General features: G+C 38.3%; 1 protein-coding gene across 2 annotated transcripts in view; it reads right to left on the reverse strand.

Moving 5' to 3' along the window:
- Positions 1-11,516: 11,516 nt before the first annotated feature.
- Positions 11,517-26,370, reverse strand: part of TICAM2 (toll like receptor adaptor molecule 2) — a 29,888-nt gene continuing 15,034 nt past the window's right edge. Inside the window, exons 2-3 of one of the 2 annotated variants that reach the window (XR_648371.4) lie at positions 12,975-14,187; positions 11,517-11,872 (exon numbers count right to left, since the gene is read on the reverse strand). Coding sequence is in view for 1 of the 2 variants with exons in the window: in XM_009208914.2 (XP_009207178.1) it covers positions 13,421-14,128 (708 nt within the window). In the remaining variant the exon portion in view is untranslated. Of the gene's footprint in view, positions 14,188-26,370 lie in introns of both variants that reach the window. The other variant, XM_009208914.2, reaches the window with a different exon arrangement.

Raw genomic sequence — 26,370 nt, forward strand, 5'->3', positions numbered from 1 at the left:
TAATGTATATGTAGATATAAAGTCCTGGCCCTGATATTACTGCTGTCATCATCATCAATCAGCAGGAGCAACATTATTACCCCACTCCACTGGATGAAATTTCTAGGTCATCGTTCAGAGTCCAGTTGTTTTTTCCCATCTTTCATAACACGCCGTATATGGAATTTACTTTGTTACTATGGCCATACTCTTACTTGGATTTTTTCACTCATATAGCTCCTTGAAGGCAGGAACGATGTCTTATTTATTTTTATATCTTCAGCCTCTTATACAATGAATGATGCATAGTATGTGCTCAATAAAATATTTTGCATGAAGCTGTAGGTGAGGGTAGGAATACCAATATAGTGCAACAACTGGGAGCTATACATTCTATTCTCAATATTAGAGAAATCATCACATTCCAGAAAAACATTTGATTACAAATATATTACACAGGAAGGTCTATAATGACAGACTTAGTATTTAAACAGCTATGTATTTTCTTTTTTTTTTTTTTTTTAGACAGAGTTTCCCTCTTGTCACCCAGGCTGGAGGGCAATGGCACGATCTTGGCTAACCGCAATCTCCGCCTCCTGGGTTCAAGCAATTCTCCTGCCTCAGCCTCCTGAGTAGCTGGGATTATAGGCATACACCAGCACGCCCAGCTAATTTTTATTTTCAGTAGAGACAAGGTTACTCCATGTTGCTCAGGCTGGTCTCGAACTCCCGACCTCATATGATCCTCCTGCCTCGGCCTCCCAAAGTGCTGGGATTACAGGCATGAGCCACCGCACCTGGCCAACAGCTATATATTTAAAAAAAAAATTTTTTTTTAAAGTAAGGTGTCAACTTGAATTTTCAGTTCAAAGTAGTTCATTGTCCAAGTCTCCAGAAAAATCCATGTGTATTAAAAACCGAAATAGTTTAAAAATTCGGGAATAACATTTTAAAATTCAGCAATAAAATACTTCTTGGAATAAGAGGAAAATGTCTTCTAGAAAACTTTCAAATAAAACCAAACTTAAAGGAAATGTGCATTTCTTAAATTTGATTTCAATTTCTCAAGTTTCCTTGTGTCTGAGGGTAGGAAACATAACTCCTCAGCACAGGATTAATAGCAGCTGGCTTATAATACGCACCCTGAGAGCAAATACGTGCACTGGGGGAAGCAGATGCTGCTCTCGCTGAAAGAGATATTTCAGTGGCAGTTAAAACAGGGCAGACATATTGATGTCCTCATCTGCTCATCATCCATATCACAATCATAGAATTAACTTTTCTTTTTGCTAATTTATAGGTGGTTAAATATTTCTTTGACGGTAAAAGTACAATGGATGATTTCTCTTTTCTGTTACTTTGTTTTACAACAAGTGTATAGTCATGCTACTGGCAAATAATAAAACTGTCCAATAATTTCTTTCCAACTATGCACACTTAATTTTACTATTGTGCTTCTTTAAAAAAATTCTACAAGTCACTATTTTTAAAGTTATATATTTACATATCAGTCATTCATTAATGAATCTATAATTTCTTTTTTTTTTTTTTTTTTTGAGACTGAGTCTGGCTCTGTCGCCCAGGCTGGAGTGCAGTGGCCGGATCTCAGCTCACTGCAAGCTCCGCCTCCCGGGTTTACGCCATTCTCCTGCCTCAGCCTCCGGAGTAGCTGGGACCACAGGCGCCCGCCACCTCGCCCGGCTAGTTTTTTGTATTTTTTAGTAGAGACGGGGTTTCACCGTGTTAGCCAGGATGGTCTCGATCTCCTGACCTTGTGATCCGCCCGTCTCAGCCTCCCAAAGTGCTGGGATTACAGGCTTGAGCCACCGCGCCCGGCTGAATCTATAATTTCAATAAGAGTTTCTTTAGGAAGAGTAGCTGTATCATAAATAAAGTGAAGAAAACATCCAGCATTTGTAGGCTGCTCTGATTTGGGAAAACACTGTATTTTTAAACTACCAATATACCTCTTATGCCTGTCATTCAAACACAACCTTGTTATGCAGCTAACTTTTTAGAATTTCATTATTTAGATATAAAATAATACTGTTTCTTGTAGAAAGGTTGGAAAGTACAACAAAACAGAAGGAAAAAAAATAATTGCCCACAATCTAACCCTTGCAAATGGCTAATATTAACATTTTAGTTTACTACCTTCTTGTCTTTTTTCAAAGCATATGTAATATACACATTCAACTTTTTAAAATGAAGTCAAGTCATATTAAATATATTTTTGGTTTCTTGTACTTTTACTTAACATTATAGTTGGAATTTTTTTGTCAATAAATATTTATAAAAAAACTTTTGAATCACTGAAAGGCATTTCAAGATAAAGATTACTGTAATTTAACCAAATCTTCACCTGTGGGCATTTACATCATTTCTAATTTTTGTTATTATGTTAAAAATAATATAAGCACGTGTATACAATGCTTTCTTCATATCTCTAATTTTCTGGCTTTGGAAGGGAATTATTCAAATATATATTTTTAAGGTTCTTAATATTTTTAAATTAAAAATGTTTACTATTAACTTTAGAGACATAGCCACAATACAGTGTCAAAATGTTTTGCTGAAGTCATAAAGTAAAAACTATTGGTGCACTAGTGCAAGGCCTGCTTTAAACACTTGGCACACATAACATATACAAAAGCTTGGCATTTTTGTTAAAAGCACCCAGAGATGGCACATCTGTGTTGCCCTTTGGCATAAGAGGTCCCTAGATAGAAAGACACAGCAACATAAAGATATAAAATCTCTTTAAGCTAAGCTATAAATGGAATGCAGCCCTAATAAAAGGATTTTTATCATGATATAAGCATATTTATATTAATATATTAAAATTAATATTTCACATTCATATGCAATAGTAAGCAAGCATAGAAGTAGAAAATTTTGAAACTGAAGAACAATAAGGGTAAATAAGCTTTCTCAGATACTAAAGCATTTTATAAAGCTTAGGAAAAAACTCAGATACAAGAAAAACTGATAAATTCTGCTACTTACAAATAAAAAATATCTCCATGGGGAAAAAAACTAACATAAGCAACATTTAAACCTGCACTATAAAAAATATCTGCAAATCATAGACAAGGGCTAATTTATCCAACATATAAAGAGATCCTATTCTTAGGAGCACCTATTCATATAATAGTTATATAAAGACCAATAAAAAGAAACTTAGGCAAAGGGTATATACAGATATTTCACAGAAAAGGGAATACCAGTGGCTCTTGAACATATGAAAAGATGTTCAACTTTGCATCTTAAAAAATGCTGTTTAAAACCCTGGTGAGACACTGTTTTTTACCTTTAGATTGGCAAAGTTTGGTGACACACTCTTCTAAGGCTCTGGGAAAACAGGCACTTTCATATAATGCTGCTGGGAATGTAAACTGATGCAACTTTTGTGGAGTATCTATAAAAATTTCATATACACATGCTCTTAACCCAGCATGTTTACTTCTAGGCTTTTATCTTACTGATATATTCATTTATACATGTGCAAAATTTCACACATACAAGGTTACTTGTTACAGAGGCACTGTAGTATCAAAAGACTGGAAACAATATAAAGAGCCATCCATCAATGGATACTGGTTAAAATAAGTTATGATACATTGAAACAACTGAGTACCAGGCAGTCAATAAGAAGAACGAAATGAAGAAGCTCTTCATGCATTGGTATGGGATGACCTCTGAGATAGATGGGGATGGGCAGATTTGTATATATGTACATATGTTATTGATTGTATATGCATAAGGCATCTTGGCAGAACTCAAAAGGAGCTGGTAATAGTAAATGGCTTTGAGAATGGAAACAGGGTTGCTGCATTGTACTCTTTGAATTTTGAGGCATTTGAATATATTAACTATTTTTAAAAATTAAATAGAATTAAATTAAATGTTTTAAGTTGAATAGACCCTTACAACCACAAGAAATAGCTTGGGTCCTAATGGGGCAGTCCAAAGAAGAATAAAAGAAATATCTCAACAAAAGGCTAATAAAATAACCAGGACCTATTGTTCCCCTAAGTCCTCAGTTGTTAGGTAGTCTGAATTCTCTACTTTCCATGCCAACCATGTAGCAGGGCACTAACCACTGCCAGAATTTCCTTGGCAGTGAAAATCAGGCCTAGAGCTGTCCTCACCTCCCTCTTCTTGTTGCTAGCAACAGAGTAGCTACTACAGCACACACATAGAACTGACCAGTGAATGAATGGCTGGGAGCCTTCCAGTTCTGGGCAAACATAAAACTCAGGGAAACAAAGAAAGTATTGGAGTCGCTGGGTCAGTGATTACAGATCCTTATGTCACCCCCTTTAGAACACCAGCCCTGAGTTTTCTCTCAGCTGTGTACCAGTGACTGGATGCCTGACTGCATCAGCCACTGCGACGAGAAGGAGGCAATTAGAGGAAGCCCACTATAAGATGGAGCTCATCCTTACAGAGATCTTTTCTTTATGTATTTTTTAAGTTAAAAGCAATAAATGTATTCTTAAGGGGTAGATGGATTGTTCTTTGGCTTTAGGCAAATGTATTAGAGGAAAGTAACACATATGGTCTTGAAGGGGAAAAATAGGGCAACTATCAAGATCTGGATCTAATTGCTTAACTAGTCTCTTAGCAGTCAGCCTTGAATAATAGGCAAGGTCAAGATGAAAGCAACTTCTAAGAATGCCTTACTCCTTCTGTCCTAAGTACTTTATCTCTATTAACTCACTTACTTTCCAGAACAACTCTGAGGTAGTCATTTCTATGATTTCCACTTTACAAATCGAAAGCATAGAAAGATTAACTAAATTTGACCAAAGTTACCCAACAAATAAATGGTACAACTAAAATTCAACCCATACAATGGTGCTGCACAGGCTGTACTCTCATCAAAACATATAGCATTCAATATCACAGTAGTTTTACATAAAATCTAAGCATGAAACATAATTTTTGCTAGATCTATTCCACTCTGAAACTCACAAATCACAGTGTATGTAAATGTCTGCATTCATTTCCTTTTGTTAATGTTTCCTATATTGCTGAACAACATCTTTGTTCTGAAACACAGAAAAGATGCACATGATTTTATGCATCCAGGAGCTAAGCAACACATTTTTCCTGAAATAAACACTAGTCCCACTTATTATGTCCCCTACTTTTCTTCCTCCCTCTAAATCAAAGCAGTGTTTCATTTAACATATGCATCATCTAGTATGAGCAAATAAAGTACATAAAGCAAAACAAAACAAGAGTACTTGGTGACCCTCTAAATTATCATGCTAAACATAGTGGACTTCTTGTTCAGAGCTAAATGACACTGACATCCTCCTCTCACCCTAGACATAGACAGGGTGTACTAAGAGAGCATCATTTCCATTTCCAAAGGTCATGGAGTTCGTGAAAGAATAGTGCTTAGTGATGCTTGTTCAAAAGCTGAAGTGAAGAAAGTACAACAAAAGGAGGGAAGCATTTTAGAACTGGCAGAGACCTTAGTTCTTAGAGCTCAGAAAAAAAATCATAGAGCTAGAAAAATGTTAGAAATCAGCTACCGCAATACTTTGAATCTTCTGGAGGAAAGTGAAGATTAGAAAAGTTAGTTCCACAGCAGCACAGTGGAATTAGGACACATAGTTCCTGAGACTCTCTGTCATGAGTTGTGCATACTAGGCAAAGAAGACTAGAATTATGGCAACCTTCTTTCTCACTTAGAAATGGCTATGGTTTTCCCTTTGTACTACTGACCTCTCCTAATTTCTCCACCATGAGAAAAGCAGACAGGTACATTGAGAAGCACCATTATGAAGCCTAAGACCCACCAGGCTTTGGAGCCAGGCCACTGGATATTTCAATGACTCCATCATCTACCAGCCTGTATCTTGGGTGTATTACATTTCCAGCATCTGTTTCTTGGCCCAATATTGGACACTGTACGACTAACCTTGTAGGAATCTTGGGAACACTGGAGATAATGTAAGTTAAGTGCCAAATACAGTAGATGATAAAAAATGAAACATATTATTACAAGCATATATTTCTCTACCCATTGACAGTCTTCATCTTTTTTTAATTCCTCAAATCATTGCATGTGCAGGAAATGCCTACAGCACTTAGCATGACTACAAGTGTATGCTAATTTAAAAAATAATTATGGGCCGGGCGCGGTGGCTCAAGCCTGTAATCCCAGCACTTTGGGAGGCCGAGACGGGCGGATCACGAGGTCAGGAGATCGAGACCATCCTGGCGAACACGGTGAAACCCGTCTCTACTAAAAAATACAAAAAACTAGCCGGGCGAGGCGGCGGGCGCCTGTAGTCCCAGCTACTCGGGAGGCTGAGGCAGGAGAATGGCGTAAACCCGGGGGGCGGAGCTTGCAGTGAGCTGAGATCCGGCCACTGCACTCCAGCCTGGGCGACAGAGCCAGACTCCGTCTCAAAAAAAAATAAAATAAAATAAAATAAAATAAAATAAAAAATACTTATGAACTTTTTCAAACATATAAGAGAGCATGGAAAATAATATACCATCACCAAAGTAAGTATCCATTAAAGATATGGAGCTGTCTTGTATATTTTAAAACTTTATACAAATGTTATCAAATTGTCCATATTATTCTATAATTCACTTCTCCCCAGCATTACATCTTAGAAATTTACTCATATTCTTACATGCAGCTTTCTTAGTTATTTTCAATGCCCTATAGTATTGATGTCATGAACTTGCCATAACGTATTGCTGCGTCCTACTGATGGACATTTAGATTGTTTCCCGTTATTCACCTATTACAAAGAATGCTGCATAGGCATCCTTCTCACTCATGCTCCTTTGGGTATGGGTGAGGGAGTTTCTTTGGGATACAAATCCAGAGGTAGAATTCCTAGATTTATAAGATATGCCCATATTCAACATTACTAGTCATTGCTAAATCGTGTTTCCAAATCACTGTAGCATTTTGTTGCCACCTTTGCTTTATTTTTTTAGGTTCTTTATTGAGATATATGTTACATACCGTAAAATTTACCCATTTCAAGTATACAACTCAATAGTTTTTAGTATATGTGCAGAGTTGTGCAACCAGCACTACAATCTAATTTTAGAACATTTTAATGTGATAGCGTTATTTATAAATAGACATAAAACATACAGAAATCTGTGAAGCTTGTTATGTGTCCTGTCCAGTATATACATGAAAAACCTCTGGAAGGAGCTAGTTTGTAGAGGTCCCCACAAATAATAGAGAAAAACAATGTTCTTGTTTTAAACCTGTAGTTTGAGTAGGTAGCTGGAAGGAACATTTCTAATTAGATTTGGAAACTGCTTAAAGGCAGGTTCCTGTTATTTGCTAATAAAAGCATTTCTAATTATTCACCTCAGAGTAAAATGACTCAGAATTCACTCTATCTGAAGAGAAATAGAAGTGGGTTAAATCAACTAAAGAAGTGATTTCCCCAGAACAGTTCTTGCTCACGCCAGAAAGGAAGGGAGCTGTGAAGGAGTATAGATGTTGGAGTAAACAGTTGTGAGAGGAGGTTCATTGGTAAAGGAGAAGAGAGAGCAACTGTCATTCTTTTTTTCCACAAGGTAATTCATTGAGCTTTTTTTTTTTTTTTTTTTTTTTTCTGTGAGACAGAGTCTCACTGTATTGCCCACGCTGGAGTACAATGCAGTGGCCTGATCTCGGCTCACTGCAACCTCTGCCACCCGGGTTCAAGCAATTCTCCTGCCTTAGCCTCCTGAGTAGCTGGGATTACAAGCACCTGCCACCGCGCCTAATTTTTGTATTTTTAGTAGAGATGGGGTTTCACCATCTTGGCCAGGCTGGTCTTGAACTACTGACCTCGTGATTCACCCACCTCGGCCTCCCAAAGGGCTGGGATTACAGGCATGAGCCACTGCACCCGGCCTCATTGAGCTTGTAATCAAATAATTTTCATGCTCTGAGTTATTAATTAATGGCACTTTCAAGTACTACTTACCTCAATCCAAACTTAATATGTTAATTGACAAGAGGATTGCCACATATGACACATATATACATATACATGAAAGTTGTCCTTATCCAGCTGTTAAGTGTTCAAAATCTAATAAATTTTTCTACTTGGAATCTCATAAGAAACATCAGGTCCATGGACACCACCACCAGTTCTCTTGTTCATTCTTCCTAGTCATTGGCTTAAGCACATCAGCTTCCAGATGCTGTGATTTCACTTCATCAAGTGCCTGACAGCTTTCTGAAATTTCCTCCTTGGCCTTCAGACCATCCACAGGTATGGAGGGTACAGTCGCTCTCTGTGACAGCTCAGCAGGTGACCTAAGACCAGGCGGTGTAAGACTGAGAAGAGGAGGAAAGTCACAGAGGCAGCGCAGATTGCTCAGGGCAAACACACAAAATCCCACCTTACCAGCAATGTAAGCATGGCAACAGCTTCTCACTAGCCCTGGGACCAGCCCCAGCACACTCACGTACCAATGGACTTTCTCTACAGTTGGGAATAGCCTGACTCCACAGCATGACATGTGGTTTCTTTGCCTGCACTGAGGTTTGCTACCTGCAAAATGTACAGATAAAGGACCCAAGATCCTTTGCCTGCACTGAAATGATTCTCCTGAATTAGATACTAATATTGAGCCACTCTACACCCTTTGGACACTTGGGCCTCAACTCAGATTTCCTTTGCAACAAGACTGTGAAAACCACTTTGATCTCTTTCTTGTAGGGTCCTTTGCTGGGCAGACAGATAACTCAGTGAAATCTAGTCTACGTATTTATTTGTTCCTGGAGAGGAAGTGATTAAGCTTTTCAGGCTGGAACAACATCCATCATCAGGAACTGGGATTGAGCCTTAGGAATGAGCTGTTGCAAATGAGAGGGCCCAGGGAAGTTATTTCTGTGACTAGTGATGTTATCTTCTATGCTGTGAGGTGGTTTTGCCAACCAATGCATTAGGATCTGCAAAATTGAAGCATGAGGGACTGAAGTGGAAAATATCACTGACTTGTGCTGGAAAGGGTTAACCCCAGCAAACAGCCTGTTGAATTCAAGGCGGAACTTAAGAAAGAAAGGAGCAGAGCAGACTAGTGATACTCTTACTCCCTTCTCCACTGAACCCAAGGGGAACAGTGTAACTAAACTCATACAGCCTATTCCCAAATAAGGCAAAATTATCTGGGAGTTGCTAAGCCCCAGAAAAGAGCTACATTAAATGGATTACACCCCCTGCCCTCCAAAATTAAATGAATACAAAGCTGATCCAGCATTTTTGAGTGTAAGGAGCCACAAAACTCCACTGAAGGCATCCAGGTCTGAGCCATTCTTCCTTCTAACTGGCTTCAAAGCTAGCACTCCTAGACTCCATTTTCCTACTTTTCTAGTTTATGGCCCAACTTTATTTACTTGTTAGAATCATGGCACTGTGCTCTTGCATCCTTCATGCCCTCAGCTTCCTCTGCACTCATTCTCATCATTAACAGTTCACACATCTCTTGCTGATCAAGGGGGCTCCTCTGCTTTTCAGTGGCCAACTAGGGGCTGTACTGCACATGGGAACAAGGCCTGGCATCTTCCTTTGTCTTTGTCTAAAATCTGTTCCCTAAAAGTTGCGAGGTTTCCAAGGATAGGATTGTGGGTATGTAAAAATGCATATGTCTCCTCCCCGCCAACCCGTGCTGCAGATTGAATGTGTGTAGGCGATAAAAAATAGTTCTAGTAGCATAGATATGGTAGCTATATGTGAGGCACTAGCTCATTAAATCCTCAAAATAACCTTTCAGGGAGGTATTTATGATCTTTATTTTTAGATGAGGACATTAAGACTCAAAAAAGTTAGACGTCTTGCTTAAGAACATCATTTATAGAGGAAAGAGGTGGAATTCAAATCCAGGTAGTCTGACTCAGAATTGGTGTTGGAAGATGTTGGGAGGCAGGGAGGCTAGGAGGTATCCACTTAGGGTAGAGGTAGGGAGAATTTTGAAATAATGGAACCAGCTGGGAGTCAGATGGCTCTTTATTATTATTGGGTATCAACAATTTTCAATAATGCAGTGAATTTTTTTTTCCACATGGTTGGAACACTCCTATCATCTTATTAGGCTGGACCCTGTAGTGTCTGTATACGGTGTCGGACGCTGGAGCAGTCAGGCTACACCTTGGAAGGGAGCTCAACTGAAACACTGAGAATGGCAGAGCAAAAAGATGGAAAGAACCTGGGATTGTTTTTTCACCTTTTCTTTTTTTTTAATTACAAGTTGAGCATCTCTAATCAGAAAATCCAAAATCCAAAACACTTCTGGTCTCAAGCATTTTGGATAAGGGATACTCAATTTGTACATGGTAAAATATATATAACGGCCGGGCGCGGTGGCTCAAGCCTGTAATCCCAGCACTTTGGGAGGCCGAGGCGGGCGGATCACGAAGTCAGGAGATTGAGACCATGCTGGCTAATCCGGTGAAACCCCGTCTCTACTAAAAAATACAAAAAAGAAAACCTAGCCGGGCGAGGTGGCGGGCGCCTGTAGTCCCAGCTGCTCGGGAGGCTAAGGCAGGAGAATAGCGTGAACCCGGGAGGCGGAGCTTGCAGTGAGCTGAGATCCAGCCACTGCACTCCAGCCTGGGCGACAGAGCAAGACTCTGTCTCAAAAAAAAAAAAAAAAAAAATATATATATATATATATATATATATATAAACATAAAATCTATCATTTTAGCCATATTTAAGTGTACAATTCAGTGGTATTAAGTACGTTTCGCAATGTTGTGTATCATCACCATTACCCATCACCACCCCCAACAGAAACTCTTGTACCCATTAAACAACTGCTCCCTATTCCTCCCTCCTCCCAGCCCCTAGTAACCTCTATTCTTTCTGTCTCTGTGAATGTACCTCATATAAGTGGAATCATATAATATTTGTCCTTTTGTATCTGGCTTATTTTACTTAGCATAATGTTTTCAAGGTTCACCCATGTTATAACATGTATCAGAATTTCATTCCTTTTTAGAACTCAGTAATATTTCAGTATATGACTGGGTTTTTAATGACATCTTTGAGCCCCTGTACCTTGGTGAATCTCTTGTTAACAAGAGGTTTTTCTTATGGTTTAGGCCATGTGGCATGGGGTTTTCCTAACTGATACATAAGACTCAACTCGGGTTCTTCTCTGTAAAGCTCCAGGGTGGGCAATAAGGCCCAAAGAGTACTCAAAATGAAAGCTCTTCAGCATGGTGCAAAATTTCCCAGATTTCCTGATATGTGTATGCACTTAGATATGTGTGTGTGCACATGTACATATGTACACAACACACAAACACATGACTAAGCCCACACCTTTACCTGTTTTCATCCTCAGTTTAGCTATTTTGTTACAATTGATAATTTCAACATATATAATAATTCAGCACTCAACATTTTTCTTCATCATAAAAAAATATGGAACTCCAAATTGGGTGAGACATTGTGTCTGGTGCTCTATGAAGTACAAATCGATGCTTCATTTCAAAACACTCTTCCACAATCTTCATTGGAGTTGAAAATAAACAAGTTTAGTCAAGAGTAAATAAAAACATTTATTTTAAAAATACCATTTAGCATCAATTGCCCCAAGTTTGGCAGACATGAAGAGTGGGCAGTTCATGTTTTATTAGTATATAAAATTGGCTTTACAGGAAGCATTATGGCAAAAAAATGAATACTTATTATGAAAACTGAAAAAGAGAAGTGAGTAGTCAGCTACTATCAGAACACTAAGGCTAAGAAAATGTTGCCATGCAATGAAAACAATCTCCTCCTCTAGTAAGTGCTAACAGAATAGGAGGCTTGACTTACTTGCATGCTCCCCATAGAACGCTTTGGTTCATGGCTATGAAGAGGTAACTGCAGAAAGATGTGCGCAGATCCCAGTACTGGTAGGGGATATACAAGTGGGGATAAGAAGAAAGAAATTAAGCAAAATGTCTTTACTCAAGGATCTCTATAAACATTTATTTTTAAGAAAACCTGAGTAAGCACGTATATTTTTTTCTGTGACTTTAAAAGTGTAATGACAGCACTAAAAATCAATTATGCTGTCAATATACAAAAAAGATATTTTCATTTTAAGCATATATAAAGCCTTCTGCAACTATTATATATCACTTTATCAAATCCGAACTTTTTTGCTTGTTCCCTTTTGTGGTTCCTAGTTTTTCACATCCTCATAGAGGACAAAGGCCTTTAGAGATCCATCAATTCAACCCTTTCATTTCACATATAAAGGAGGGTAAATAGTTTGCCCACAGTTACATTCATCTTCAGTGGCAGAGATTGGACTAGAACCAGGTCTCATGATCCTGAAGAGTGCTTTTCTCATTACATGACATGACTCATTCTCCACCCCATCCCTGATCGCAAGTGGACGATACTCCCTCAGTCTCAGATGGGCAGAAGGGCTGTGGTGAAAAGAAACAATCCTGTTTGGGGCCTCTCTGGCTTGTTAGAAGCATGGGGCTCTAGAACAGGAGGTAATAAAATACATCTCCTTCTATCCAAAGTCTTTACAAATAACCCATTACACACACACATGCACACAGTCAGGCTACTTTGAAGACCTAAATGAGAAATACTTCCTGAGAAGAGGATTGTGTGTGAGGGAAACTTCTTTAAAGCTTCCATAAGAGAGGTTATTGATTTTAAAAGTGAGTATCTGGCCACTCACACAGTTATACGCCTTTTAGAAGCTCTGCAAATAAAGCCGTAGTTACAGATGATGACTAATATGAAGAGTTTTAAGCCCCAGGGGATGTCTGAACACCACTCCATGAAGTCCCTGACTACCACACTATCAAATGGGCTGTGAATCGGTGGTGGGAAATGCCTCTGAATATGCAGATTTCAGCAGAAAATACATTTGACTGGGTTCTTTTAGAAAGTTCCACCATTCTCACATCTATTTCTGATTTTATATGCATCAACACTCAATATGCTAAATGTTCTATTCTGGTAATTCATATTTCTAGGTGACAGTACCCGAAAGCTTATTGCAACATCCTTGAGATGCGTCTCAGGAGGAAGTGTGATCAAATCTCCTGGGGCCATTTTTTTTCTGTGTCCTTTGAGATCAAAATTCGGAGAATAAAAGTGTTGTCACATTTTTAAAAATGTCTGTCATACAAGTTCTTGTTCAAGGTTCAGTACGAGGAATATGGATTGAGAATTCCTTTTTCATATCCATGAACTAGGAAAATTGTGAAAGAAAAGTCCTTGAAACTGACAATGTCAAGTTTACTGAAACATCAAAAAGTACCACAATTTTATAGATTGTCCTGCAGAAATTTATCTTTCTTGTGCTCCATAGGTTTCTTTAAGACTAAGACTCTCTTCTATTTAAACATTTCCTAGAAACTGCTTTCTCAAGTGAAGATTAATCATTTGGTTTACAAAACAGGAGCCAGCCACATGTTACATGTTTCGTCTCAGGCAATAAATTGTCTTTGTACCATATTTCTTGTCTCTTTCCATATAGTTTGTTGTGTCTTATACACAGACTCCTGAAAAATTCTTTCTACTTGTGTAGGAAAGCCACGACTTTCTTCCTCTAAGGCATTGATGGTTTGGAGGGCAAAGGGAGTCCTCTCTCGGGGAAGGGGGTTGTTCAGGGGCCGCATGGGTATAACAGAGTTGTATTTATGCTGCCTGTTAACAGAGTTCATTAGGGACGTATAGAACTGGAAATTACACCAGGTATCTCTTAAAAAGTTTTCAGTCAGTAATAAGATTGTCCATGCAGACCCATTTACGGCATCATCTAAATTCTGTAAATGCTGTCTGCCACATGGCATCTCAGCAAAGATTATTCCGGGTTTGATACCAAAGTCATCTTGTAGCAGATTCTGGACTCTGAGGGCTTCATCCGTGTCATCTTCTGCATGCAATATCACAAATTTGAGGAACACCTCTTCTTCAGCTTCTTCTTCAAGCATCTCTTCCACGCTTTGAGCTCCCTCCTGCTTTCTTGTTGACCCCTCTGTTATATTGCTGTGCTCAGCAACATTACGCAAGGATAGGTCTTCAGACTTCTTGGAATCTGACTCATGATATCCTGGACTTGTATCCACACTGTGCCTTTTACCCCAAGAGAGAGAAAGAGGGCAAGAATCTATTTTAGACTTCCCGATACCCATTATAAATATCCAAGGCAGAAGAGGAAAACTTTATGTATTTCTCAGCATTTCTTTTCAATCTAAAAGAAGTAACAAAACAGAAGAATATTATAAATTTAATCAAAACATTTAAAATGGAAAGTTTCATTCAACCTGAAAAGCTCAAAAAGATTATAATAGACAGATCCAACTACATAAATGACAAACAGATAATTGGGAAGCTAAACTACTAGCCTTTTGTAAGCTTCACAAGGGCTCTCAGAGGCAGCTGAAGGGTATGTTAAATAAAGGGTCCAATTTAATAGGAGATATTTGGAAAATGTAAATGGCGTTACATTAGCACTACAAACCTCCAGATTGAAATAAATTACGCTGGTATTTTCGTGAGAGGTACCACTCTATCTTTTTATGCAGTTTAAATCTAATTTCTCCATTATCAAATTACCATGCAGACTAGAAACAGGAAAATCTAAATAAACTGAATATTCAAATATTAAGCATAAATATATTTCGTATCAAGCACCAACAAAATAGAACACAAATATCCTAACAATGACTGGCAGCATCTCTACTGACTTAACATAAATGGAAAATCCAAAATGTCAAGTGAAATCATGTCCAGGATTCACTGGTTCAGAGCTTTTTTTTGTTTGTCAGGAGTCAGGCATTATGGTGATGGTGAACCTAATGGAGAATAAATTATAATAAGAGTGTGTGAAAAGTAAGAAATATCTTTTTCCAATAAATTCTGTAGCTACTGAAGAAAATATATTTATTCACCTAGGGAAAAATTAACATCTCAGTTTGGAAGTGAACTCTAGAAACAAAGACTTGAGACTTTCTCCAGTGAAATCAACAAAGAATGATTATAGTCTAGACTCAATTCTTGGTTTTTTTTTTTTGTTGTTGTTGTTATTTATTTATTTATTTATTTTGAGACAAGGTCTGGCTCTGTTGCCCAGGATGGAGTGCAGTGGTGTGATCTCAACTTATTGCACTGCAACCTCTGCCTCTCAGGCTCAAGCCATACTCCCATCTCAGCTTCTGGAGTAGCTGCGACTACAGGTACACACCACCACACCTGGCTAATTTTGTTTTTTTGGAGGAGATGGGGTTTCATATGTTGCCCAGGTTGGTCTTGAACTTCTGGGCTCAAGCAATCCTTCCACCTCAGCCTCTCAAAGCTCTGGGATTACAGGTATGAGCTACTGCGCCTGGCCTAGACTCATTCTTTTATTTAAAAAAATTCTAAATTCAGAGTGGAAGAACCAGATCAACTGTGAAAGAAAAGTACACCATGTGAATCTAATTTAAATAACTCTTTAGAAAACGTTGGCAATATTCCTAATAAAACCCCCTAAACAGGCAGTTTCAAGGGGAATTCTTTTATCAAAAGACAACATTTAGAATATATAAATACAGGTTTCATATTTTCAAATATGAGCCACAGGCTATATTCCAGAGCATTTTTACTTATTCTTTATGGGCAAAGGCCAGACCTCAAGAAGAAATTATAACATTCATAACAACATAAGTAACATGGCTACATATGCCTAAATAATTCAGGTTTAGAAGAAACTGTTCAACAAAAGTGGTGAAAAGTGTCATGGGAACGAAAACCAAGGAAAAAAACATAGAGAATTTCATTCTAATGTATATGAGTAAAAATGTTTGCAGCTGCCTCTGACTAGTGAGGAAACTGCTGACCACTCCCTGTCATTCACTCTGTCTGTACTTTAGGTTCTCGCTCCATGGTATATTGTGCTAGTTACCAAGAGGTATTCTAAGGCATAATAACTCTAAAATGTGACATATATACATCCAAAATAATAAAACCAAATTAATTTGGACTCTTCACTGATTAGGATTCACTGCTGACTTTTGTTCCTGCATTATAAAAATTTTTGCTATGCAAAGTTGCAGAAAGAAGTTTCCCCTGAATGAGAAAACAATTGTTAAACCATCCAGAGGCATCTATTTTCTGTCAATTAAAATGATCTACACTTATCATTGAATTCAACACCATTATCTTAGTCACTAGCTGGTACAGACAAGTGCTTTGAAGGAATATAACAGCCATTTATAAAGAATATGAAAAACTTCTAGGGTAAGATAGTGTGTCAAGGCAGATCACAAAATCTTTTAAAATAAAAACAAAGAATTACAACTTCGACTTATTTTTCTTAAATGCCAGTTAGCAAAAAAAGAGCAAAAGACTTCAGAAATCTATGATGCATTGTTCCAACTTCCAAGCAGTGTCACCCACCTAATCACACCGAGAGAAAAAAGCTAGTGGCAATGTCTATAAAACTTCATTATAACCTTCTAATCTGGAGGGAGGGAGTAAGGAGACTGCCAAGGGAACAAGCTGTGGAAAGCTGTGCTGTTCATAACATCACTGTGACTCAGACATGGAGAGATGGTAAGGATTCATTACTGCAGTGTGGTTCCCAGGGCTGGGAGGAAGTGAGAGGACATGACTGTGCTTCACTGTGGGCTGATTAACTCCATCAATAAAAAGGGCTCTATTGGAACAAAGGAAAGGCATGGCATGCTGAAGGAAACCTGAAGTTGGCCAAAGGAATCCTGGAAAGCCTCCTTTAAAGTCCTCCTCCATCAGAACAATTAATACCAGGCTTAAAAAATTTAGGTTTCACCTCCTTACTTCAGCTAAATGGAAGGAGAGTGAGGGTGCTACTTGGGAGAAGCATGTGAGACCACTGTTCATAAAAATTAAAATGTGTATGTATATACATTTTCATTTACTTTTTTTAAAAAAAAGGTGGTGGTGTGTCTCCATCCATTCTGTTACTTATCCCCATGGTCTCCTGCTAGTGACCACTTTTATCAGTTTCTCCTGCATCTTTCCACTGTTTCTCTATGAACATATATTCTTATTTTTCTTTCCTTTTTTCAAAAATGTCCCAAAATTCAAAATAAGAATATTTTGAAAGAATATTCTTGTTATTCTTTTCAAAAAAAGTATCATTATTCATATGTATACATGGCATATAAATGCCAAACAGCAGTGGATAGATAAACATTAGTATACATTGCTTTTTCCCTTTATATCTGCAGGGCTTTCCATAACAGCGCATAGAGAACTTCCTCTTATTTCCAACTACATAATCATGCAGCATGTGGCTATCCCATAATCATTCCCTGTTCTTGGATATGTGAGTTGTTTCCAGTCTACTTCTAGGACAAACTATGCTGCAATGGATAATTCTGTACAAAAAGCATTTCATATGTGCGCAAGTTTGTCTATAGAACAATTCCCCCAATGGGATTTCCATTTGGAACAGTGATTCATTTGGTCAAATTGCTCTCCATAGGGCTAAGCTTTTTTTTTTTTTTTTTTTAAAAAAAAAAAACTTATAACTTGATAGAATGACACCCCAACTCTATCCCTTGCCCCAGAAAAGACATAAGACAAAAACTACCAATTACTATTCACCAAAGCCCAACAGAATGAATCATATCCATCCCCTCAGGAAACAGAAATGTGAAGAAACATAATCAATCCAAATGGTGCCCTTAAACTAAAGTTCTGAAGGGAAGATCTTTTTTTTTTTTGAGACGGAGTCTCGCGCTGTGTTTCCCAGGCTGGAGTGCAGTGGCGCGATCTCGGCTCACTGCAAGCTCCGCCTCCCAGGTTCACGCCATTCTCCTGCCTCAGCCTCCGAGTAGCTGGGACTACAGGCGCCCGCCACCACGCCCGGCTAGTTTTTTGTATTTTTAGTAGAGACGGGGTTTCACCATGTTAGCCAGGATGGTCTCGATCTCCTGACCTCATGATCCACCCGCCTCGGCCTCCCAAAGTGCTGGGATTACAGGCTTGAGCCACCGCGCCCGGCCTGAAGGGAAGATCTTATCTGAGATAAGAAGGAAGGAGAGTCCAGAATGTATCCACTTTATATTTATGCAAAAGAGGACCCCAGTAGAATTCTCTATATTAAACAGAAGAGGAATGAAAGAAAAAAAAAACATGGCAAATATGCTATGGTAAATATGTAAAATATTACAGGAAATATAAAAGAATATAAAGAAGAATCATAGCATACAAAAACAGATTTAAAATTCCATTTCATGAAGACTATGCACTCTGGAATAAGACTGCCTGAGTGTAAATCCCCTTCCTGCTATAAAATAACTGTGATTTTGTATAAATTAATTAATATAGTTTTGCTTTGATTTCATTATCTGTAAAATAATTATAGTCCCTATCCTTAGGGGTTTATGAAGATCAAAATGGCTTAGAATGGTGCTGGGCCCATAGTAAGTACTCAATAAATGTTAGCGGCTATTATTGCTATTAAATATGTAACAAAGAAGCTAAAAAATTTATACAACAAATGTTTACATTTTAGGATGGTGCTACTCAAAGTGTAGTCCACGAACAAGATGCCAGTCTCTGAACTGTTTCTTACCAATGAAGACATAAGCAGATTGTGCCAGGATGTAAATCAACTACATCACTAATTATGCTGTTTAGTTCAGCTGACATTTTTTTTCCTAGCAAGACACTCTCAAAGCAGGAAGCAGCACGGTTTACATTCTGGTGCATGCGTCTTAGATTATCATGGACAAGCACTTTGAGTACCCTTGCTCTAGGAGGTACTAAAAAGAATATGTAATCAATGAAACAAAAATAGCAAAGATGAGATACATTAACAGAATTAGATAAAAAAGGGAGGCTAGAGACAAATCAAGGATCCAAACACTATTAGGAAAAAATAGAAACTGCAAAGGGGTGCCGTGGGGCTGGAGGGAGCCAAGGGTAGCCGAGAAGGAGATAAGCAAGAGGAGAAGCCAGGGGAGGATTTTGAGCAGAGGGGTGACATGATCTGACTAGTTTTCCTAAGATCACTTTGGTTGCTGCATTGCGAATAGAAGGCAGGAAGGGAAGGGTGGAAGCAGGAACACTCATTAGGAGTCTGTTGCAGAAACCCAGTAGTAACATGATGATGACTTGAACCAGGATGGCAGTAGCAAAAGTTGTGAGAAGTGGCTAAATTTGGGGCATATTTTGAAAGTAGAACTGAGAAGATTTGCTGATGATGTTGACTAGGCATTGAATATACAGTCTGTAGTGTAGGAGAAAGGTCCAATGGGGAGATGCATATTAGACCTTTATCTTTGTATAGATAGAATTTGAAAAAGACAATATAAGATCATGAAAGACTACACAGGATTTTAAGGAGGTGAGTACAGATAGAAAAAGAAAGGCTGAGCCCTATGGCACGCCAACATTAAGAAGGTAGAGTTATTGTGGTCATTATTATTAAGATTAACTATTCCTGCAGTGATTTTTTATTTGTATCATGTTACAAATGATTTTTGGATAGTTGATGATCTGTCTTTATTTTAGATTTATGGCAATTTGTTAGTCACTTCTACCCATTACTGCTATGACAACATGCAATTCATAAACCATTAATAAAACCATTAATAAAAGTAGAGTGTTGGGAAAAAAACAGACAAACAAAATAGAACAGAATGAACCAGCAAAGGAGGCAGAAAAGAACTAGTCAGGAAGGTTGATGGGTTGATGGAAAACCAGAAGAGAGGGTACCCCAGCTGCTAAGGAAAGAAAACAATTCAAGAGAAAGACAGTACTTAATCGACTTCAAATGCTTATGATGGTCAAGTATGGTGACCAATGAATGTAGCAATATTAAAATTTTAACATATTTAAAGTAATTGCACCTGGTACTGAATCCTTCAGCCTTGGGGAGCCTTTTTCTTTCATATCTGAACAGCACCATCTTGTGGCAAATATTTGTAAAATCAAGATTCCTGTGTTCAATTAATAAGTTTTGTTAATGTTTTATTTTTATTAATAAATATTTTGTTGGAAACGCACTCTGCAGCCAAACATGCTAGGTTTTAGAGATGTGAAGCCAGGACAATTAAATAAGACAATTAGGACCCACTGCACAGGTGCTTTATTCAGCATATCAGGTGCCATGAAAGCACTCAGGAGGGCCATCTGCAGCAGGGGACACTTCACACTTGCAAGACAAAGACAGGTGGACATTTTCTAGGCAGTGTAAACAGCATTTGAAAAAACACTGAGGTACCAGAGGGCAAAGACTATATGTTAGAATCATTTTGCACCAGATATTTATGGCTCAAGTCCACGAAGGAGGAGGTAGAAGAAGAAGGGAAAGAAGTGAGAGCAGGGGAAAGGTAAACTAGATTAAAAGAGGTTCCTTATAAGGAACCTAAGGTATTTTGCTCAGGACTTTGGCTTTCATCATGCTGGCAGACAGACAGCCCCCGGTACGTGTTAAATACGAGTGATCTGGTCTGACTTGATGCAGGTTAAAGTAGTCCTAAAATTGTTGATGATGAATATTACAGATATGGTCACCTATGGGACTTTGGGTTGTACCTGTTAGAGAGAAGGTGAGTGCACTTTTGTTTATATGAAAGAGAGTTGTATTCTATTGGAAGATGGCATACCATTATAGCTATTGCTGTTGTCTGGAAGTTTAGGCTTGCAAAGAAACTAGGCTACAGGACTGGAAGATGCTAGACTGGGAGAACAGTTAGTTAAGAGGCTGCTACAATAGTATAGGTGAGAAAGCAGAGCCCCAAACAGATGAAGTGATAGTGGAGACAAAGACATATAGGAGGTAATGGGGGTGGCAGAGAGGGAAGAGTCAGGGATGCCTTCCAAGCTTGTGCCTTGTGTAACTTGGTGGATGGTGGTGCCATTCACTGAGAAAAGCAATATAATCAGGATGAAGTGGGTTGGGGATGACCAAGTAATCCAGTCTGGGACCTATGGAGCTTGCATGCCCATGGCCTCCAAGAGTTGTCCAGTAGGCACGTGGACATGTAGGTCTGGGGCATAAAAGAGCATTTTGGATTGGGGATACAAGTTAGGTGCTTGCTTAAATCAGGTGAGTAACTGAGAATAGGTAGTGAAAAGAGAGGAGAGAGAGCTAAAGACAGAATCAATGACTGAAGAGCATATGCAGGGTGAGGGGCCCATAATGGAGCAGGAGTGGCCCAGGAGTAGCAGGAAACTCAGACGCAGAATGGGATCTGAAAGCCAGGGGAGGAGAGGGCTTCAGCAGTGGTGAGCACCCATGGCTGCCAAGAAGTCAGCATCCACTGCATTTAGCACCTTGACATTCAGAGGAAAAGGTTGGCTGAGAGGGAAAAGAAAGGCCAATACTCACACAACTAAATGCAGGGTCAGGAGAGGCTTTCATTAAGAGAAGAAATACTTGGAATGCTTACAAACTGAAGGGAATTTGCTAGTAAAGAGAAAGAGGGTGAAATACATGTGTAGAAGCTTCTTAGAATTAAGGTCTTATCCTCTTGGGCACTGGGTAAGCTCTGTCTCTCTACCACTGCTCCTTTTCTGAAGAGGAATAGGATACTTAACTCTTGAGTGTGCTGGGTCAGAGGATAATGTCTGTGATGAATATTACAGATGATACAGTGACCTATGGGACTTCAGGTTGTACCTTTTAGAGAGAGGGTGAGTCCACTTCTGTTTATATGAAGGAGAGTTGCATCATATTGGGAGATAGCATACCATTACAGCTATTGCTGTTGTCTAGAAGTTTAGGTTTGAAAAGAAGGGTGTCCATGACGTTAATTAGCCAAAGGGGTGTTCTGTGGATCTGCTGCAGTATCTACTAGAGATTTGTTCATCCAAAATTTATTCCTGTCTCTTTTTACTGTATCTTCCTGTACTTTATGTACCACAAGTACTAAAAACTTTTATCTCCCAGACTCCCTTGATGCTAGGTTTCCTAAATGTAATTTAAGTTCACCAATCGGATGTACTTACATGTCTGAGTTAAATATGCCAGGAGGTAGAACATGAAGCACCTGTTTTGCTGGCTACGATTCTGGTAGAGTTGGTGTAATTAAGAAGCTAGTTGCTTCCTGATTTGGCTTCTGAGTGTGCCAAAAGCCCCAGGCGAGTAGACAAATCTGTTATGTGGCTTTGAGAGGTGTTTCTAGAAACTCAACCTAGAGTGCAGTTCTTCAACTTTCCCAGTAATACTGTACATCTTGTAATATCTCATAATACATACCTTTCTACTTAAACTAGCTAGAGTAGATTCTGTTGTTCACAACTAAACTGTGATTGATACAACATCCAAAACACACTGTACCACCTGCTTCTGTAAATAAATTTTTATTGGAAGGCAGACATGTCCCTTCATTGATGTATGTATCTGTGGCTTACTTCATATTACAAAGGCAGAGTTGAGTATTGCAACAGAAATCATATAGCCCATAAAGCCTACAATATTTACTCCCTGGCCCTTTACTAAAAGTTTGCTGATTCCTCAACTACAGCATGGGAGTGTGCCAAGCTCTGCCGAGCTGTCAGGACACAATAGAACAGATCTGTGCCAGCCAGATGAGAAACATGTGGACTATTCTTAGACTTCTTAGACACTGGAAATATTAAAAAAATCGCATCTAGGGTAATAAGTATTTTCAGGAACAGAATGAGTAGAATTTGAGTCCATCTTGATCTTAGATTGAAATAACATTCTTGAGAATCAGCTGTCATTTGTTTTCTTTCTTTGGGGGATTGCAGAGAATCAATAAGGATGGCAAAGGCCCAGCCTAAATAAAAGGATTATCAAATATCAAATATTACCTATTGGCATTTATTTACAGTTAGAGTAAGCCAGTACCTATACTTTTCATTCTTAGCTATTAGAGCTTGCATTAGAAAGGTTAGAGTTACGGGATCTATCAAAGCCTAGCACTCCGTATCTTTCCTTCACTGCACTAATCAGAATTAATAATTTATGTGTATGGTTATCTGCTTAGTTTCTCATCTTTCCCTCTATACTGTAAACTCGATCAGAACAAGGATCAACTTGTCTTATTCGTCACTGTATTTCCAGAGCCTAGCATATAGTTAGTATTCAAGAAATGCTTTTTGAATGAATAAATTAATTAGACAGCTCCAAAGATATGACAGAATTCTGTAGCTTTAGAGAGACAGCCAAACAGATAGCTTTTGATCATCCCTATTATATAAATCATTGACTCAACCAGAATAGAAAGTAACCAATCAAAATATATTTTGTTGGATTTTCAAAATGATCAATTATGCTACATCTTTTAAAAAACTATGTGAATATAGGGTCTGGCGCAGTTGTTCATGCCTGTAATTCCAATACTTTGAGAAGTGGAGGTGGGAGGATCACTTATGGCCAGGAGTTTGAGACCAGCCTGGGCAACATAGCAAGACCCCATGACTACAAAAAACATTTAATAAATAAATTTAAAAAGCATGAAGATTACTTGAGCACAGGTGTTTGGGGCTTCAGTGAGGCATGACTGCACCACTGCACTCCAGTCTAGGCAACAGAGCAAGGCACTGTCTCAAAAAAAAGAAAAAGTTATGTGAATATAAATATGACATATGCATTATACATAATATGGAAAACAGAAAAGATTACAAAGTAGACAAAAGGACCATTATCTATCAAGAAATGAAATATGAAAACTTTCCATAGTGCTTCCCATACCTGGATTCAGAAATTTCTGTACAAGTTGGTTGTCTTATTGACAGAAAGCAATATTAATGTACATTTTCTAAATTGCTTTAGTTTGGTTTTTGTTTTAACGAGGGAAATCCTTTCAGGGGATACATTGTATTAAAAACTCAAGTTCACTTTCTTTATTACCCATCCATATCCTATCTATTAGCTACAGATGTATACAGATGTCTCAGCTGCTGACAATCAGTTTTCTTTAAGATATTTCAGGTTCTTGTTTTCACTTTTGCTCTCCTGCTTTTACTTGCATGTCGTACTTGTTTTATATCTTTCCCTTTAGAACCATCATCTTATCTTTCTCTTCCAAAGATATAGACTACAATGGAAAGAGGAAAAAACTCCTATGAAAAGTTATCTAACTCTCTATTATGGCTTTAAAGTCACGAAAGGCATTTTCCAAGATCCATTTAACTGTATCATCATGTCTCTGTCTCTCTCGCATCTCCTCCTTCTCAGTCTCCTTTACTAAATGCTCTTTCTTGGCCTGTTTCTCAAATATCAAAATGTGGCTATTGGAAGCTTCCACTTCTAGTACTGGTGGACTAGGTAATTTGGATCAATGCTACTGCTGAGGATAACTAGAGAAGCTAGACAAAACAGAAAAAAAAAAAAAAGAGGCTTGAAGCATCAGAGAACTACTGACATAGTGAAGAATTATGGAACACAAATCCAGAAGACAGAAACCCAGAGACAACTTTCCCCCTAGAGTATTTTTCAAGTCCAGAAGAAGAAAGCTGGTGTTGTGCTTTTTGACAGCCCCTCATGGCTAACGAGACAAAAGTGTGATTCCAGTCACGTGCTTTGGGTTGGGACTCTGAAGGCTACACCTAGGTGTAAGGGTGATCTAAAAACAGACTGATCCTCCCAGGAATTGAAGCATTCTTTTTAATAACCCCCATCACTGAAATCAGATTAAAGTGATCACAGATTGTTACCGCTGCCAGGAACCTGGCAGAAGCAAAAATTAAATCCTCTCTGGAAGAAGACAAGAAAACCAGCAAACGCAGCTGACAATAGAAATAAATCTATGTAGATTTCAAACTTTTATTAATAACTATGATTGTACAAGGGGAGGAAAGATTGAGAATTTTGTCAGATAACTACAAACTTAAAAAGGCATGGCAGGTAAGAAAAAAAAAATCTAAAATTGAAAAATATAGTCATTGAAATTAAGAATTGAGTGGGTGGATTTATCGTTAGATTAGGTCAGCAGAAGAAGGAACTCACGAACTAGAAAACAAGCTAGAAAAAACCCTTCGGAATAAGGCAGAGAAAAAAAAGAGAATTAAACCAAAGCAGTAATTTAAGAGATAATGTGAAGACTCTGCAATATTAAAGAAAGACATCAAATCACACATTTTTTTTTTTTTTTTTTTTTTTTTGAGACGGAGTCTCGCTGCGTTGCCCAGGCTGGAGTGCAGTGGCCGGATCTCAGCTCATTTCAAGCTCCGCCTCCCGGGTTTTTACGCCATTCTCCTGCCTCAGCCTCCCGAGTAGCTGGGACTACAGGCGCCCACCACCTCGCCCGGCTAGTTTTTTGTATTTTTTAGTAGAGACGGGGTTTCACCATGTTAGCCAGGATGGTCTCGAACTCCTGACCTCGTGATCCGCCCGTCTCGGCCTCCCAAAGTGCTGGGATTACAGGCTTGAGCCACCGCGCCCGGCCCAAATCACACATTTTTAAAAATCCTATGAAACTCAAGGAAAATAAAAAGAAAACCACATCTAGCTATTCTTCCTAATCCTCTCTCTCAATTATTATTAAAGATATAAATTAGCTATTCTTCCTAATCCTCTCTCTCAATTATTATTAAAGATATAAATTCATAATTGGAAATCTCCCCAAAAAGAAAACTCAAGGTTCAAATGGTAGCCAGGGAAGTCTATCAAATATGTAAAGAAAAAAATAATAAAACTAGAAGATTAAAAAAGAAGAAACATTCCCCAACTCATGTTTATGAGGCCAGCATAATCATGACACCAAGGACTGATGTGAATATTACAAAAAGGAAAATTATAGATCAATCTAACTCATGATTACTTCAAAAATCATAAACAAAATATTAGAAAAATGGATCCTTTTTATAAAAAGGATAATACATCACAACCAAGTTGGGTTTATTTTAGGGATGCAAGGTTGATCTGACAGGTAAAAATTGATCACTGTGGCTGGGTGTGGTGGCTCATGCCTGTAATCCCAGCACTTTGGGAGGCCAAGGTGGGCAGATCATTTTAAGGCCAGGAGTTCAAGACCAACCTGATCAACATGGCAAAACTCCATCTTTACTAAAAATACAAAAAGTAGCCAGGTGTGGTGCCACACACCTGTAATCCCAGCTACTCAGGTGGGTGAGGCAGGAGGATTGCTTGAACACAGGAGGCGGAGGTTGCAGTGAACCGAGATCCTGTCACTGCACTCCAGCCTGGGTGACAGAATGAGATCCTGTCTCAAAAAAAAAAAAAAAAAAAAATCAATATAACTAATCACATTGACAATTAAAAATAAAAATCTTTTGATACAATTTAACATCCATTCATTATACAAACTCTTAGCAAACTGGAAATAAGAGGGTCTTCTATCATCTGAAAATTTAAAAAATTACCAGACTACTAAAAGATAAGCAAGTTTAGCAAGAACATGGATATAATAAGGTCAACATAAACAATTCGATTGTATTTTTGAATACCAATAACAAAGATAAAAGATAC

This window comes from Papio anubis, chromosome 5 (genome assembly GCF_008728515.1).
Source record: "Papio anubis isolate 15944 chromosome 5, Panubis1.0, whole genome shotgun sequence".
Lineage (NCBI taxonomy): Eukaryota > Metazoa > Chordata > Mammalia > Primates > Cercopithecidae > Papio > Papio anubis.